Source organism: Cucumis sativus, chromosome 1 (assembly GCF_000004075.3).
Source record: "Cucumis sativus cultivar 9930 chromosome 1, Cucumber_9930_V3, whole genome shotgun sequence".
Lineage (NCBI taxonomy): Eukaryota > Viridiplantae > Streptophyta > Magnoliopsida > Cucurbitales > Cucurbitaceae > Cucumis > Cucumis sativus.
This window is the reverse complement of record NC_026655.2, coordinates 9,358,769-9,374,168: the sequence shown is the minus strand read 5'-3', so window position 1 is coordinate 9,374,168 and position 15,400 is coordinate 9,358,769. Positions and strand designations below refer to the sequence as shown.

General features: G+C 33.6%; 1 protein-coding gene and 1 long non-coding RNA gene across 4 annotated transcripts; one reads left to right on the top strand and one right to left on the bottom strand.

Moving 5' to 3' along the window:
• Positions 1 to 424: 424 nt before the first annotated feature.
• On the top strand, positions 425 to 3,595 carry LOC116402296. Its single transcript, XR_004214812.1, has 2 exons — positions 425 to 1,510; positions 1,634 to 3,595. It is a non-coding gene; the product is annotated as an uncharacterized LOC116402296 (long non-coding RNA).
• A 3,212-nt stretch (positions 3,596 to 6,807) lies between these two features.
• LOC101207379 (protein-tyrosine sulfotransferase) lies at positions 6,808 to 14,448 on the bottom strand. Of its 3 annotated transcripts, none has more exons than XM_031880151.1 (13): positions 14,072 to 14,448; positions 13,502 to 13,570; positions 13,059 to 13,224; positions 12,896 to 12,967; positions 11,963 to 12,251; positions 10,840 to 10,980; positions 10,073 to 10,177; positions 9,814 to 9,961; positions 8,645 to 8,697; positions 8,508 to 8,570; positions 8,288 to 8,407; positions 7,632 to 7,763; positions 6,808 to 7,065 (listed from the first exon to the last, which is right to left on the bottom strand). In XM_031880151.1, exons 2-13 carry the CDS (start codon positions 13,548 to 13,550, stop codon positions 6,925 to 6,927), a joined length of 1,479 nt encoding a protein of 492 aa, XP_031736011.1. In that variant the 5' UTR covers positions 13,551 to 13,570; positions 14,072 to 14,448; the 3' UTR covers positions 6,808 to 6,924. The 3 variants fall into 3 exon arrangements, with proteins under 3 accessions (XP_031736011.1, XP_031736010.1, XP_031736012.1); XM_031880150.1 differs by having other exon boundaries at positions 14,285 to 14,439; XM_031880152.1 differs by lacking the exon at positions 14,072 to 14,448 and adding an exon at positions 13,848 to 14,049.
• Between the last annotated feature and the right edge of the window lie 952 nt (positions 14,449 to 15,400).

Sequence of the window (15,400 nt, the reverse complement as noted above, 5' to 3'; positions counted from 1 at the left end):
TGACACCCATTTGACATGCTGCTTATTTATTTGGCATCCTAGCATTCTGCTGTTTTATTCTTTTTTTATTTGGCATTTGACTGCTTTATTCTTTATTTACTTGGCATGCGATTGCTTTATTTTTTATTTACTTGGCATCCGACTACTTTATTCTTTATTTAATTGTCATCCGACTACTTTATTCTTTATTTAATTGTCATTCGGCTGCTTTATTCTTTATTTACTTGGCATCCGACATCTTTATTCTTTATTTAATTGTCATCCGACTGCTTTATTCTTTATTTATTTGGCATCAGACTGTTTTATTCTTTTTTTATTTGATATCAGACTGCTTTATTCTTTTTTTATTTGGCATCTGACTGCTTTATTTTTTATTTATTTGGCATCCGACAGCTTTATTCTTTATTTATTTGGCATCCGACAGCTTTATTCTTTATTTATTTGGCATTCATCAGCTTTATTCTTTATTTATTTGGTATCCCGCAACTTTATTCTTTATTTACTTGGCATCCGACTGCTTTAATCTTGATTTACTTGGCATCCGACTGATTTATTCTTTATTTACTTGCCATGTGATGCTTTATTCTTTATTTATTTGGCATCTGACTGCTTTATTCCTTGTTTACTTGGTGCTTTATTTTTTATTTACTTGGCATGCAACATCTCTAGTCTTCATTGACATATTGCATAAGCTGACACATGAACGTTATTTGTCTTTTCTACCATAAAACTATCATACCTTGGAAATAGTAATCAAGGTACTAATTACTAAAGTACCAAGTAGAAAGGTAGTCCACTTTTCTTCTGCAATCAAATTCTTATTACGAATGCTGAACCACATCCACGAGTCATTTCAAATTTGCCTCAACTTCACAACTTCAAGTTGTATGATAGAATTTTATCTTGAGCTTCTCATAAATATAGTCCATCGTTTAATATGATCATATAGTTTGACTTGGGGACTCAAGTTTTGTATCGTGAATTTCACTTAACGTCCTTCACATTCTCTTGTCCTTTTCTTATTCATTGATACTAAATCTTTTAATCAAGTAAGAAGCTGAAACTGTCATTTCCTTTTGATTTATTATCTTTCAAGATTTGTGGTACCATTTCATGCATCACTGATTAAGAGTCAATTTTATAAGCCTTAAAATGATATTGAAGTTTAGAGGATGAACGCTAGATTGCATCTACCTTTCCCTTTTTCTAAAAAGAATGAGATGAGAGATATTTGAACTATGTATCCCTAATATAAGGGCTTATGTAACTCAAAGGTTAGAGCAATGCATTTTGATTCCTCTTCTTTTGTGTATGGTCTAAACATCGTCTGTCGTGAGCTCACTTGAATTATCCTTGGTAGGTCTAATTTTCTTAGGAACTTTCAACACACTTGGGTCAGACTCCAAGTTAATGATGGATGATTGGCTAGATAAGTGGTTTGGCGACACATATGTTTTTCGCGAAGGAGTTCTTATAGGAGTTTGGCCAGTGAGGGTGTTCTTAAATGTAGGTGAGTGATGAGGGAGTTGGATTTGGAAGTTAAGAGTTAGGCGAGGACTTTGCTGGCTAGGAGATATAGGAGTGGATGGTAATGGGGGATCAACAACTAAACTAGGTGTGGTTTGTGTTTCAGGAATATGTGGTGGTAAAGTCTAATTCTCTTGCAAGGAAGTGGCGGATCAATTTCATCATCAGCATCATTGTCAAGCGAATGATGTTGTTCTTGGGATGATTTGGCAGACGACTCTAAAATCAAAGTTCTCTTAATAGGCACCTTTAGCCAATTTTTATGTTTTGGCTCATGGAGAGCTAGGTCCTCTCTGTCTACACCACCCACTTTCCACGTAGTTTGTGTTTTCCTTTTGAGCGGGGCAATGATGGAGATTCTTGGGTTTATGAACCCTCTCCTTCTTTTGGCGCTTGTGTTTTTAATCTTTGCGCTTCCTTCTTGTTTTGATGAACAGTTAGAATACGATTCATACCTGCGAGGTTGTAATTTCCTGCTGCCATGTTAGTTTGTGGGAATCTAGCTAGGGTTGATAGATACTTTAGACACAACTTCTCCAAGGTAGATAGGAATGATGTTGCTCCCTTTGAGTTTCTTCGCCAATCAAGAATTGCTCTATTGATAATTTCTTCCAGATTAAACGTCTGCTTTGTCATGATATAATAGAGAACTAACGCATAATCCAAGGGCATTGTGCTATCATAGCATGTAGGAAGGATCTTTTTAACGAAAAACACTCAGACTTTTGCCTTGGTTGTCAACTGGTGTAGGAACTGTTGAAGTCTTTCAATCGGTGTTTTTGTCCACTTAGCCCTTAGCCTTGCGATTAATTGGTTAACCTTTTTTGCATCGCTCCGCATTGAGCTGTCAATAATGCGCTGGTTGGAGTATGCTTCAGGGTCATTAAGTAGGTCGTACAACTCATTAATCTCTTCCAAAGTGAACGAGGCTTTCTCTCCTTTCACTACGACATATGATTCCTGAGGGTGGAAATTTGCTGCATAAAATATCTCAACTAGATCCAACCTTATCTTTGTTTCACCTATAAAAAACTTCTCTCATTTGAGCGCCTTGATTGGACCGCAGAGAAAGTCGGGTAGTAGCCCATTAAAAGATAGCAATTTTCAATCTTTATGATTTTTTCTAGATCTTGGGTGTCCATCATTTTCCCTTTTTCTATCATCCTTAGGTATGGATGTCCCTGCCTTGGCTTTTTTCTTTCTAATTAGAAGCTCGAGTTATTCAGTTTGCATTAATGATTCCATACAACTCATTCTTTCAATTTCCTGTGTCAGTTCTTCAGCCACAATATCCATGTGGTCAATTTCCTGTTTTTCTATCGCTTCATTTGCAGCGGCCACCCTGTTTACCTACTCGCTTAAGTCTGCGAGGGTATCAAGTTTTGTCTTCTTAGTGGCTTGCACCTCCGCTAACTTACTCTTCGCTCCTTCTAGGGAGGTGATACTTTGCTTTTTCTTTGCAGATAATTGGCGAAGACGTTCATCCTGCTCGTGTGCCTTGTCTTTTTCTCTTTTTGTCGCCATCATGTGTGTCTTGTGTGCGTACTCTTGTTGTCTTCGCTTCTCATCCTCCCTGATTCTTAATTCTTCTATCTTTGTCTGATCCTCTCGCAAGGCCCTCTCCTCATCTTTCTTATTTCTTGTTCGCGCATCCTCTCTTTTCTTTTCTTCTTCCACAATCCTTTCTTACTAAGCGGCTTGCAGGCTCTTCAAAAATTTATTCACTTGACCCTACAGGTGAGACGAGATTTCCAAGCTTTGGTGGCCTGAAATTCTTTGGGATTTAAACCGAACCACATATGCAGTCTGCTTTTGATTCAGTTTGTCATAAACGTGCGGTTCTGGTCGATTTTGTATGAGATTTTTTTTTTGCATTTTGTGGTTTTGTTTGAAACCAAACTGTGAACACCTCTAGTAAAAACCATAGTATGATCTGAAAAATAATGACATTGAAGAAGTGTTTGTATCAACAAAATTGTTAATAAAAGTCAATCCATGACACAACAAAAGTGTCGTCAATAACGAAAATGTTATAAAAATAAACTAATTTGGACTTCAACAATGACAATTTAATTATGTCAAAACTCAATTAATCGTGACAGATGTTGAATGTTAGGAGAAATTGATTATTGATGTTAAATGTGTCACTAAATGTCTAATCTTTACAAGAGCTTCAAAGATGCAAAATCTGTATCACAGAAACTATTTATGACATATAATTTGCATCATTACATTTCAGTTTTCTAGTAGCGATGGATTCGGTAATTGACTAATATTATTTAGTTTAGAAGTCATAAGTTGGTATTTAGTAAATATTAGTTGATTGTGTATCTTCAACCAAGTGTTTTACCCTACACATTCATACCCCAACCAAAAGTTGATCCTTGAAATATTTCTTTGTTAAGATTTTTTATATTTTTCTAACTAATTTTAAACTTAGTTGAAAAAATACCTAAATTTTTTTTTAACTTGAAATTGATATCGCGGACGATTCATTAATCTCTTTCTTTTTGTTTGTGATTTATTCGCATCTTTTTCTTTTAGATTTCTTCAGCTTTTCTTCTATATTTTCTTTCTTTTATTTTTATTTATCTTTTTTTCTTTCTTTCTTTCTTCATCTTCTCTCTCTTCCAACTTCTCTTACAGAATATCAAATCGTTTAAATATCACTTTGTTTAAATATCATATCAAAGTGATATTTAAATAATCATTTACCTAGTCAACACGATCGTTTATCATGGGTCAACAAGATCATTTAGACTTGAAGCTCATTTCTCATCGTTTAAAAAGAACTAACCGATCATATGGATATGATCTAAATGATCGCTTACCGAATCAACACATTCATTTGCCATGGTCAATGATCGCTTAGATTTGAAGCCTTTTTTCCATCGTTTAAAAAGAACTACACGATCATGTGAACATAATGTAAATGATCACTTACCATAGTTAACACAATTGTTTAGCGTGGTCAACACAATCGTTCAGATTTGAAGCATTTTTTTTCCATCGTGAAAAGGAACTCCACCATTATGTTGATACTACCTACATGATCATGTATCATTTTTTACACGAGCCTGTATTATGATTGTGTAGAAGAAAAATTACACGCGTGCGTGACCGATTAATCGTATGTTGACTGGAACATTTTTTGTATTTTCATTGTGGACTTACGCATTTTTTCCATTTTCAAAATTGTTATATATAGGGTAAATATTTTATCGGTTTGTTATATTTTTATATATATATATAAAAAAAAAACCTTTAGATTTATATATTATTTGATTTTCAAATTTTATATTTAATTTTAGATTTTCTTTTCTATTTAGCTACATTTATTTTTTGGTTTTGTTTTTCATACTTACATGTTTAATTTAAGTTTCAAATTTAAACTATTCAATATTTAGCTTTATATATTATTTTGATCTTTCAAATTTAAATATTTAATGTTATTTTTCATAAATATAACAAGAATCTAAAATATTTACGACTCGTATAACAAAATAAAAAGTCCATGAAATCGACAATTTTCAAAAAATATTTCATGTTTGTCCTTGTCGCTTCTAAATTTCGCACAGATCCTATTCCTTCCTTCTGTCTTTCCATCTTCTTCACATGGGTGGTCACCTTTTCTTCCTCTGCAATTTTTTTTTAAATCATGATCATTGTTATACAATTATTACTATTATTTTTCATTATACTTATGATATTATTATCCTTGTTTTTAATCAATCATCAATCTTTTATTATTTTTTTCAATGTGTCATGAACAAAGATGAACTACACAATCGTTTACCATAGATTTTTCAAAACCATCATTATCAAGAATTGTGATCATGTATCATAAAATACACGATCATGTATCATGAACTACACATGATCGTGTATCATCATCTACATAATCGTTTATTATGACTTTCAAAACCATTGTTTATCATGAACTAACAATCGTATTATAAACTACGCGATTGTATATCATTTTTTACATGATTGCGTACTATGATCCTTTAAAAGAAAAATTACATGCGTGTGTGGCCATGTCTCTCTTGACTCTTATACACAAACATACTATTAGTTATATTAGTTATATTTGTATTGATATTTTACTATATTTTTAGTTCGTTTAAGATCATTTCTCTTTAATATAATAGTAATAATTTATATTAAATAGTTAATCTAACATAAAATGTTACTTATAATTGATGTTTACTGTATAAATTTAAATAATGTGTTTAAATTCACTAATTAATTAAAATAAATAGTAATAATTAATTGATATTAATTTATAATTAGACTATATTCTTACAATATTAAAGTTCATTAGATAATAAAATCTTAAATTTTAAAAAGGTGAAATCTTATCAAACAAACAAGAATATTAAAGATTGTTTGAAATCTATAGAAAGACAAGTAAAACAAATAGACCTTACCATTATATTGTTTTATATTGCTCTATCTTGAATATATTCATTTTATGTCACTGGTTTACATCTAGTAAATTAGCAGTGAACATTTTTTTTATCCTAAAACCTATCATGGATCTGAATTGTTTACTATTATTGCATCAGTAGGCTGTAAAATAATAGGCTATAAAATTTTGAAATCCAAAATACAAAGATCATTGACTTAAAAGAGGCTACTTGAGGACCATAATTAATAAGCTTGTAATTAATAAGCTTGTAATGTAGTATGACCCAACGCAAAGAGGCTACTTGAGGACCTTAATTAATAAGGTTGTAATGTAGTATGACCCAACCCCCATATTTGTATCGAGCGTTTTGGAATCTTATTTGCAATAACAAACTCACCTCATTTTCATAGTTTTCAACTCATTCTTTTTCATCGTCTTTTTGTTTTATGATCTCAATTGATTTTTCACACATTCTAATGTTCTAGATTTCCGTTAATACTTATTAGTTATTACATTTGAGCATCTTAAGGCCTCAATTCCATTATTAGAACTTAAATCAAATATCCATAGAAAAAAAATGTACAAATTGATCAACATTGGAAAGGTAAGGGTAAGCTTCACGTGGAAATATTAGTACTTATTTCTAACCTGCATCAAACAAACAAATTCTAAAGGGATCACATATATCTTATAAGTTCATGCAAAAGTAAAGTGATAACTTCCTCTTATGGAAGGCAAATATCCTTCCTCCTTCATCATTGAACATCCATAAAACTTTAAATCAAACAACCCCTTAGAGTCTCCGCCTTTAATGCAGAAAACTATTTCAAAATCAGAGACGAAAAACAGAATCTCAGGAAAGCAAGAACTATAAACAATTCCTTAAACAGGATTGATGGGCAAAACTGTTCATTCATTTAAAAATTTAAAATCCAAACAGATGCATAGACTTTCTTCCCCACTTTGAGGATAAATTAAATCAACAACTATACCTTAACTTTAGATACTCTTCTTCGAGCGTTCGCAAATACGAAGAGAACAAGGAGTAAGATAAAAAGCACTACTAATGAAGGAATTTTCCATAGCTCGAACACACGTAGACGGTCAAATTTGCCTTCTGATCCATCCTGCAAATTTTGTTGTATTTGCATGAGAAATCATGAGACAACTTACACTTCAGTTTGTTATATGGTGAGATTTTGTATTATCTGGAATGTATAACTATTTAAAGGCCAAGGAGCACGGATACGGATATAAAATATGGGCACGGCGCGTCATTTTTTAAAATTAGGACATGGGCATGATAAAGATACATTTCTATGGTAAAAAAATTAGTTTGATGTATTTTGTTCTCTAAGGTTTATTATGCGTGTTAACTTACTATACAAGTGTTTGATAGAAGTCCATCAAATGTTGATCCTATTTTGACTTGCACAACTAGTGTCCAACACATTTGTTGAACTAATGAATGTCCAATGCATGTCCAACAAATGTATCCAAATGTTTGATGCATGTCGGACGTGGACAAGCTAGCCAAACAAAAAGTGCTCGTGTTTCTTAGAATAGAGGTTATTTTTTAGTGTGACCATGCCTGTGTTCATCAAAATTGTCGATTCCTAGATGATGAGTATGAAGACAACATTTCAAGTTGGAAGAGAAATCTAAAAGGAATTGAGAAGTAAAAAAGACTCACTTTCATATCAATATTCCCCATCAGTACACGTCTCATTGCAAAGATTTCTCGAGCATGCTCAAAAAGTTCCATATCCAAGTAATTGAGCGTTCTAATCTGCTGCAGAACTTCATCAGAAATGGAACGCCGTGCCTGCAATATAGTATTATTGAGGAATAAGAAAAAAGAAAATCGGAAACGTAAGGAACAACTTCTGTTCCAATCTCTTAAAGAGATAAAAGGCATAAGGAGTTTTATTAGTTTCTTGTTTCATTCTTTTTCAATGGAAAGGAAATTGAAACCCTTGGAACATACAGTAAGAAACCAAATTATTAATTTTCTTTTACTAAAATCTGTATACGAAAATATTATTTTAAGAAAGAAAAAAAAAATGTCACTGGTAATTGTTTCTTATCTATTCTTTTTCATTGGAAAAGCAAGATCACCCTTTTTCTTCCAAAACAGTGTACAATTAGAAAAAACTCTCTAAAGTCTTCATATGTTTCTCAAATGCCAAATACAAACCTCTGAGAAACCCCATTCAATTTAACATGAAGGACCATGATTTAAAATCGAATGGTTCAGCAAAGCTTTTAGGGTAAGGATCCCCTAAAGGTAAGCTTTTTATTTTCGAGTCAGGCTTCAATATTTTTTGTGACAACAACACAACTGAATACCTCTTTTGAGAAATTTGCAGGAGAAATCCTCTTTAAAGAAGCAATTCGACGACGTGATTGAGTCTTTAGTAGACTTGAAATGCACCCTTCATAAACTTCAATTAGTTCTGCAACAGTCATCTGGCATGTTGAAATAAAGGAATATAATTTTTTTGCTTAATAAAATCATTAATTGACCATATATGAATTGCCAAAATGTGATTTTTCTGAGGTGACATACATTTTCTCTCGTTGCTTCACTTTCATCTTGGACAGTAGCCTTTTCATCTAAGGTACTATTATTCTGTAAAAGAAAATGGATTAATAGAGATCCTGGATTATATATATGAATATAATTAGACAATGAGAGAAGCTTGCCTGATCAACATTGCTCTCAAGCTCAGAATCTAAATGCGAAGAGCTGATATTACCTGTACTTAAAAAGAGATGTTGGTCAAACCGCAGGCCTACGTTTCTCTTGAAAAATAAGCTATACAGCATCCAAATTAGAAGTTCAGACAACCATTAGATTGAAGTGAAAAAATAAATAAATAATAACTCTTCAGAAATCCTATGAATTTAGAATAGCATGGGATTTTCAAGTGAATACAAATCAGACTAATGTTTTTCACCCGAAAATCAGATCCAATTGGCAAAACATCCCAAATGATGAAAATGGATGGAGTCTGTTTAGATAATGCACTTGCTAAATCGATCCATAAACATGTGCCAGATAAGTAAACTTTGAACTGTCAATCAGTGTAAATTAGCAACCAGCAGAATCTTAAGCAACTAGGTACAATTAATAACCACTACTCGTCTATTATGGGCCATAAACGATTAGGAAAAATTGTACCCAAGTAGAATATATAATAAGTGTCAATATCTTTCATTTAAAACATTTTGTTTCTAATTCTCATGGGTCACTTTTCCCATTTCCTTGTTTTCTTTATCTTTTTTGGAAAGAAAAGTAATTTTGAGTAAAAAGATCTTCACCATTGTGATCAAGAAAAGGAATAACCCAAGGTTACAAATATGAAATAACTACAAAGATGGATGCCAGAACAGGTTTTGAAAGTTAATTCTATCCACACATTGTTGTTGGAACTATCAATGCTCACGCACCATGGGGTCAAAACAAGTGTCACAAAGATAAAGGAAAGTATCTTTTTAGGGATGGAAAAGGATTAAACAAATAAGAACCCGAGTGGAAAATTTGAATCTCGAAAGACTTCAATTCCCTCCAATGGTGTAAGCAATTCTCATCTAACAGAAATTCATTTCTAAATTTCAAGTCTCAGCAAAGCTCCAGAATATAATTACTATACAGCTTCTCACTGGAGCTGGCCATTTATTACTATACTCTTGAAGACATATTGATGATTTTCTTGATTACGTGCACCTACTTTTTTTTTATTTCTACTGATCCCTTTGCTAGAGGGGCTCTCCCACTCCTTTTGTATGTAATCATTAATGAAAGATTCATGGTCTCTATTACATTAAAAGTTGTCCTCTTTGAATGAAAAGCTACAGAACAAAACATAAACCTGATTGATTGTCAGCTGAAGTGTCCATGCTAAAGTTGGCCTCTCTTAGCTGTGAAATCACCTGTGCACCAACCACATTTGCAAACATCGTCGCAGATTCCTTATGTTCCGCAGTTAGACCAACATATAACATAGCATCCAACCTCTTCTGCAAGATTTACAAGCATCTACCATAATTGCAACCATAAGGAGGCCAAGTATCAGAAAGATAGTTGTCCATATATCCACTGTTCTAATTTAAGAAACCTTCGGTTGTTACCTTTGCCACATGAAGAACATGTTGACCAAGACTCCTGTGTTTCTGTACACAGTGACGTATCTCATGTCCTCCAGCTAGGTAGGAGTTGTTTGTCAGTCCTGCTATCTGAGAACTTTTAAACGGTCAATCACATTTTGAAAAGAATGAAAAAGTGCATGACAACAGGGTACCCACCAAGCAAACAAAATTCTGAATTGGTAAAATTTAAAAAACTTGATGTAGCTGATGGTGTCCAAAAGTACAAAAAACATCAACAAGTGTATAATAACTAAATACGTTTACTTGAAGGCCCCACAAGATAGCATTCGTTTGGTATCAGACACTCAACCAAATGAAGGATCAAATTAACTGGCCGACTTTCCAGGTCATTGAATTTAGAGTATATTGAGAAAACCAAAACCATTCCTAGGAAAATTACAAAAAAAAAAAAGAAAAAAAAAAAGGTTTAATTATATCACTGTTGTACCTTACATATCACATAAGGGCATTTGGGGTAAGGAGTGGAGTGCACATGTAAAAAGTTAATAAGTCATGGAATTAATGTTTTTTAGTCATGAGCTTAACTCCTTGGGCCCAACAAAGAGGAGAATTAGCAACTTCACTTCCCCACCTCCTACCCTTGAACAAAGGATGCACGTAATGTTTATGTGAAATGAAACTGAAGATTACATCAAATACAAACAAATATTTACATGTAGAGAACCAACAGTTAAAACTGTTAACTGTTGGTCTTATTCACGCGAATACAAAAATTAATTCAGAATTACCTGGAAAGTAGCCCCATTATGAACAAGATCATGAGCAATGGGGTCATCAACAAACTCCTTTAGTGGCATAAGCATGTCCTCCATGTCATATGGACTGTCGCTTGTAGCTTCACTTGAACCTTTCTGTCTTCTAACATCTCTCTGTTCATTACAGTGGGCAAACAGTAATCACTTTATAGGATTGTAGTAAATAAGAGAAATTGTCAAGATTAATTGATCACAAACATAGGCTAACAGAGCCAAAACAAAAATTATTTGTTGTTAGATTCTAAGATCTCCATCCAAAGCTACGCACTACTCCAAATTAGTTTGTGGCAGCAACTATTTTCCCTATTAGTTTGAGCACTTGAAAATCATTATTGACAAGCTAATGAAAAATAGTTTCACTTCCAGAAAAAAAAAATGAAAGGAAAAGATCATCCATTAAAGCAAGCCGAAAAACAAAGTTCCAGACGGGTTTGGCTTCAAACTATGAGTACAACTTGCTTAACTTATTGAATTCTGATTCATACTAAAACAGCTCCAAAGCTTTATATATAAAGAAACAACTACTTTTATGGAGAAGAAATGGAATAATTCAAAAACCCAAACCCACGAAACCCCCCATTAAAGAAAAGGGGTCCAACTGAGTATAATGTTGCCTAAAGAGCAACAACAGAAGGTCTTCAAAACCAATACCCAAAGGTTAACTTCCTCAAAAATCAGTCCATACAATTCACAAAACTGAGAAAAACTTGCCAAGAAAAGAAGTTGACTTTCTTCAAAATCTTCTCCACAAAGCAACCAAGACAGACTTACTAACGAGAGAGGGATCCAGCAAATGCCAAAAGACTTGCAAGAGAAACCCTCTAAGGAGTCGAGACTCCAAACTCAATATCCCTTCTCCCAAGCCTAAAAACCTGAACTCCCCAATTAAAGACAGAGAAGTGGCAACCTCCGTTGTTTCCCTATTAATCAACTATCGATGAAAACCAAACGAGAAAGAAACAAAGCTCCCCGACCAAACAAGAAAGTACTAAACATTATTAAAATGCACAAGATCTAATTATATTTATCTTCACTCCACTTGAGTTAAAAGAAAATAATCATTAAGAAGCACAAGATCAGCCAACAGTACACATACTCGAGTAAATAGGTCTCCCCTCATCCATGGAACCAAATACTTCCACGGCCAAATATCCAGTGTGCTCACTCCATTTGTCTTTGCACGCACACGTTTGGACATTTTGGTTGCAGAAGCTAGGTCAGGATGTACCAAAAATCTAGCTGCTACCTCAACTGAAAATTCATATGAACTAAGAACCCGGTCAACTGGATTCCTGACAATTGTCACCACCGAAGTCCTCTCCTTCTGTAGTTTTTCCATCATGCTATAATCATCATGAGTAGCTAACAATCTGCACTTCGTCTTGCTGCAATTCAGAATTCAAATATCATAAATACGCACAAAATTAGTTAAAACTATCAAAGAGTCAGTCTTGAATACAAATTTTTTTTAAAAAAAAAAACGGTTCAAGGTTCTGATTTTCCATCTGTTTCCCAATATACTTTGGAGGACCTTTCCCATACTCCCCACCAACAAAAAACAATAAAGAAAATATAATACTGAAAAAGAAGAAAAAAAAATTTAAACAATGTTCTTCCACCATACTAGTCCTAATGCCATTCTCAGTTCTCTTAAGAATACAATTAGACCTCCAGAGCTTTCTTATTCAGGTTTCATTTGTTTGTTGTTTATCTATATAAGCTAACCTTCTGCGCTAACCAAACTAAAAAAATTTGTAAACCGCTCATGCGCCACATCCTAGTTATTTTAATTCAATTACCAATTTATCAGGTTCATGCAAAGGTTGCATGTCACAGTTTTAACAATCATAATCAAACATAACTTCAGTTTGTAACTAAGGGTTGGTAATTATTTTACATCAAGGCGGCAGTAAAGCGAGTAAAACATAACATTTCAAAAGTTGAATGAATGTCATATGAAACAATTTATAAAATAAAATGATAATCATCTAGGAAAAATGAAATTATACTTGGGATCATAAAATTATACCTGGGATCAAACCGTAGCTTATCATAAGAACGGGGACACTCTTGAGAGCTTGGGTACAACTTTTTCAAGAAACTGCATAGTTACAGAACAGAACCAAATAAACACTTAAGACTCCGACACTAGAGTGATTAATACCCACCGAATGTTATGTTTTGAAAGTTACCAGTGATAGTACGATCGCCCTCCTGTTCTTGGAACATGTAGAAAGAACAGTAAATCTTTTAATGTATGTTTATCATTGTTGATACCTTGATGAAGAGAAGATAAGGCCCAATCCTTTACAACCCTTTCACAGTGTTCAAAATTTTTTTCAGTGGTTGAAGCACATGCTGGCATGTAACGGAAAGAACTTAGTTCATCAATGAGTTCAGTAATAGAAGAAAAACGACAATAAACATGATCTTAAAAAATACTACAAATTTTAAGGCTCCAGTTTATACAACGATGAATATGACCTAATCTGATTGAGCTTCAAATTTAAATTTATAGATTCGCATTATTTTACTAGATACAAGGAATATATATAGAGGTAAAAATGATTTAAGAAAAACAAAAGGTTGTATAAAGAAATCTAAACAAAGAAGGCAGGGGTGGGTAGGCACAAACCTATGCTGAAGAATATCAGAAGCAAAATTAACTTAATAGTAGGATCCATGCATCTCACACCTTCAACCACTGGATTAAAAATAAAAAGAAAAAAGAGACACAAGGTTAAAAAAAAAAAATGGAAAAGACCATTCACAGCAAAATCGATTGTGTATTGACTAGAGAACGGGGCAACAGAAACACGTATAGGGTTGTCAAATCCTTTACATAATTTCTTAAAAATTAAGAAACTGAGCTAGAAACAACATTTCAAGCAGACGTAAATTGTTTTATGAGACAATCTCCACACACATTCATAAAGTCATGAATTAAACATCTCTTTAAGGCTTGAACCAGAAATACCCACCTGAACAAAAACGCAACAGAAACACACCAGAAATCACATAGCCACTAAACCAGAAAGAAGAGCCGAATATAGCTCGAACGTTAATAAAACCCAGTACAAGCAAGAGTTAAAAAGAAGCATAGAATAGAAATCCCACAATTAAAACGGCAGAAAAACAGAGCATTAACCCGACAAAAAACAAAAATCAAGAACAAGAAAACCAAGAAGGAAAATGGATGTCCTACAAGTATCGGTTAAAGGGATATCGTGCTCATAAATTCTCGAGATCGTGTTGGGATTCCGAGAGACAGGCCTCGCGATCAATGAGGGCCCACAAAAATTCCGGCTTCAGAAAGTTGGAGCCACTTTTTCCCTCTCGAATTTTCCCAGCATCCAAACAGAAACACCCATCAAAATTTGGGGGAAAAAAAAGAGTTTGAAAAATGAAAGTTCCTTACTTTGCGTTGAAATGGGGAAGAAAAAGAAGGGCTAGATTTTCTCCAGTTCCTCCTCCGAAAACGAAGGGGAGGATTAATCTCTCAGCCCAACAATTGAAGACCTTTGTAGTTTTCAGAGAATTTGGAATGATTTCATCAGAAGGAAAGTTAGAAAAGCTTAAAATATAGAGTGCCACTAAATATATATACAGAGAGAGAGACAAAGATTGACAGAGTTTGACGATGTGAAAAGGACGTTTTAGGACGGCCTACGAAACCGCCAAGGGATTATTCTGAGGGTAAATTTGTAAAATAAAATCACCTCATGCATATGATACTCCTTTGGTTGTGTTGGGGGAATTTAGATCAAAAGTTTGATGGAGCTCCGTTTTTAGATCGAATTGTTATTGAACCAATTATAGTTCATTTAGTAGATGTTCGAAACAATTTTGATTACAAAAGAGAACGAATTGATCATTGGTCCGTCGATAGGTAGGTTTAATAAACCTTTGAAATTTTTTAAAAAATGTCAATTTTGATTTTTCTCAAACCAACATAGATGAGTCATTTTTTATCTTCGACCCCATCCTTGATTCGTTTGGTTTTGGATGCTCAATCTCATCCTAGAAAAATATTTGGAATGTCGCATTTATGTAAGTAAAAGGATTACTCTAATGTAACTCAAAACTTTGTAATCAAGGAGGTGTTTGAACCAAGAATTTGGGAAGTAGAAAATTGAGGAGAATCCTTATTTTCACCCAGCGAAGCTTCTCGATCTCACTACAATCCTTATTTGTAAACTTTTTTTAATTGTTATCTCTTAAAAAAAATATGATGTAGTTGGGACTTTGTTAGAATACTTATGGATTGATCTTTTATTTTGTTTTGTATGGATTTTTCAATTTTATGGATGGATTTCTAGATGTATCTCTAATAGTTGAATTTTTATTTTTTATAAACAATGAGAATATTTCTCCATGCGGAACCCGATCCTTGCAAAAAATTTCGTTCCGTTCCATGAGGAAAAATTGGTAGGGATGGGGAATGTGATAGGGAGCGGGGACAGGTACAGGTACGGGGAGTGGCTTCCCCAGCCCCGCCCCGCACACATCTCTAGTTGACATGGAGTGTTTTCTC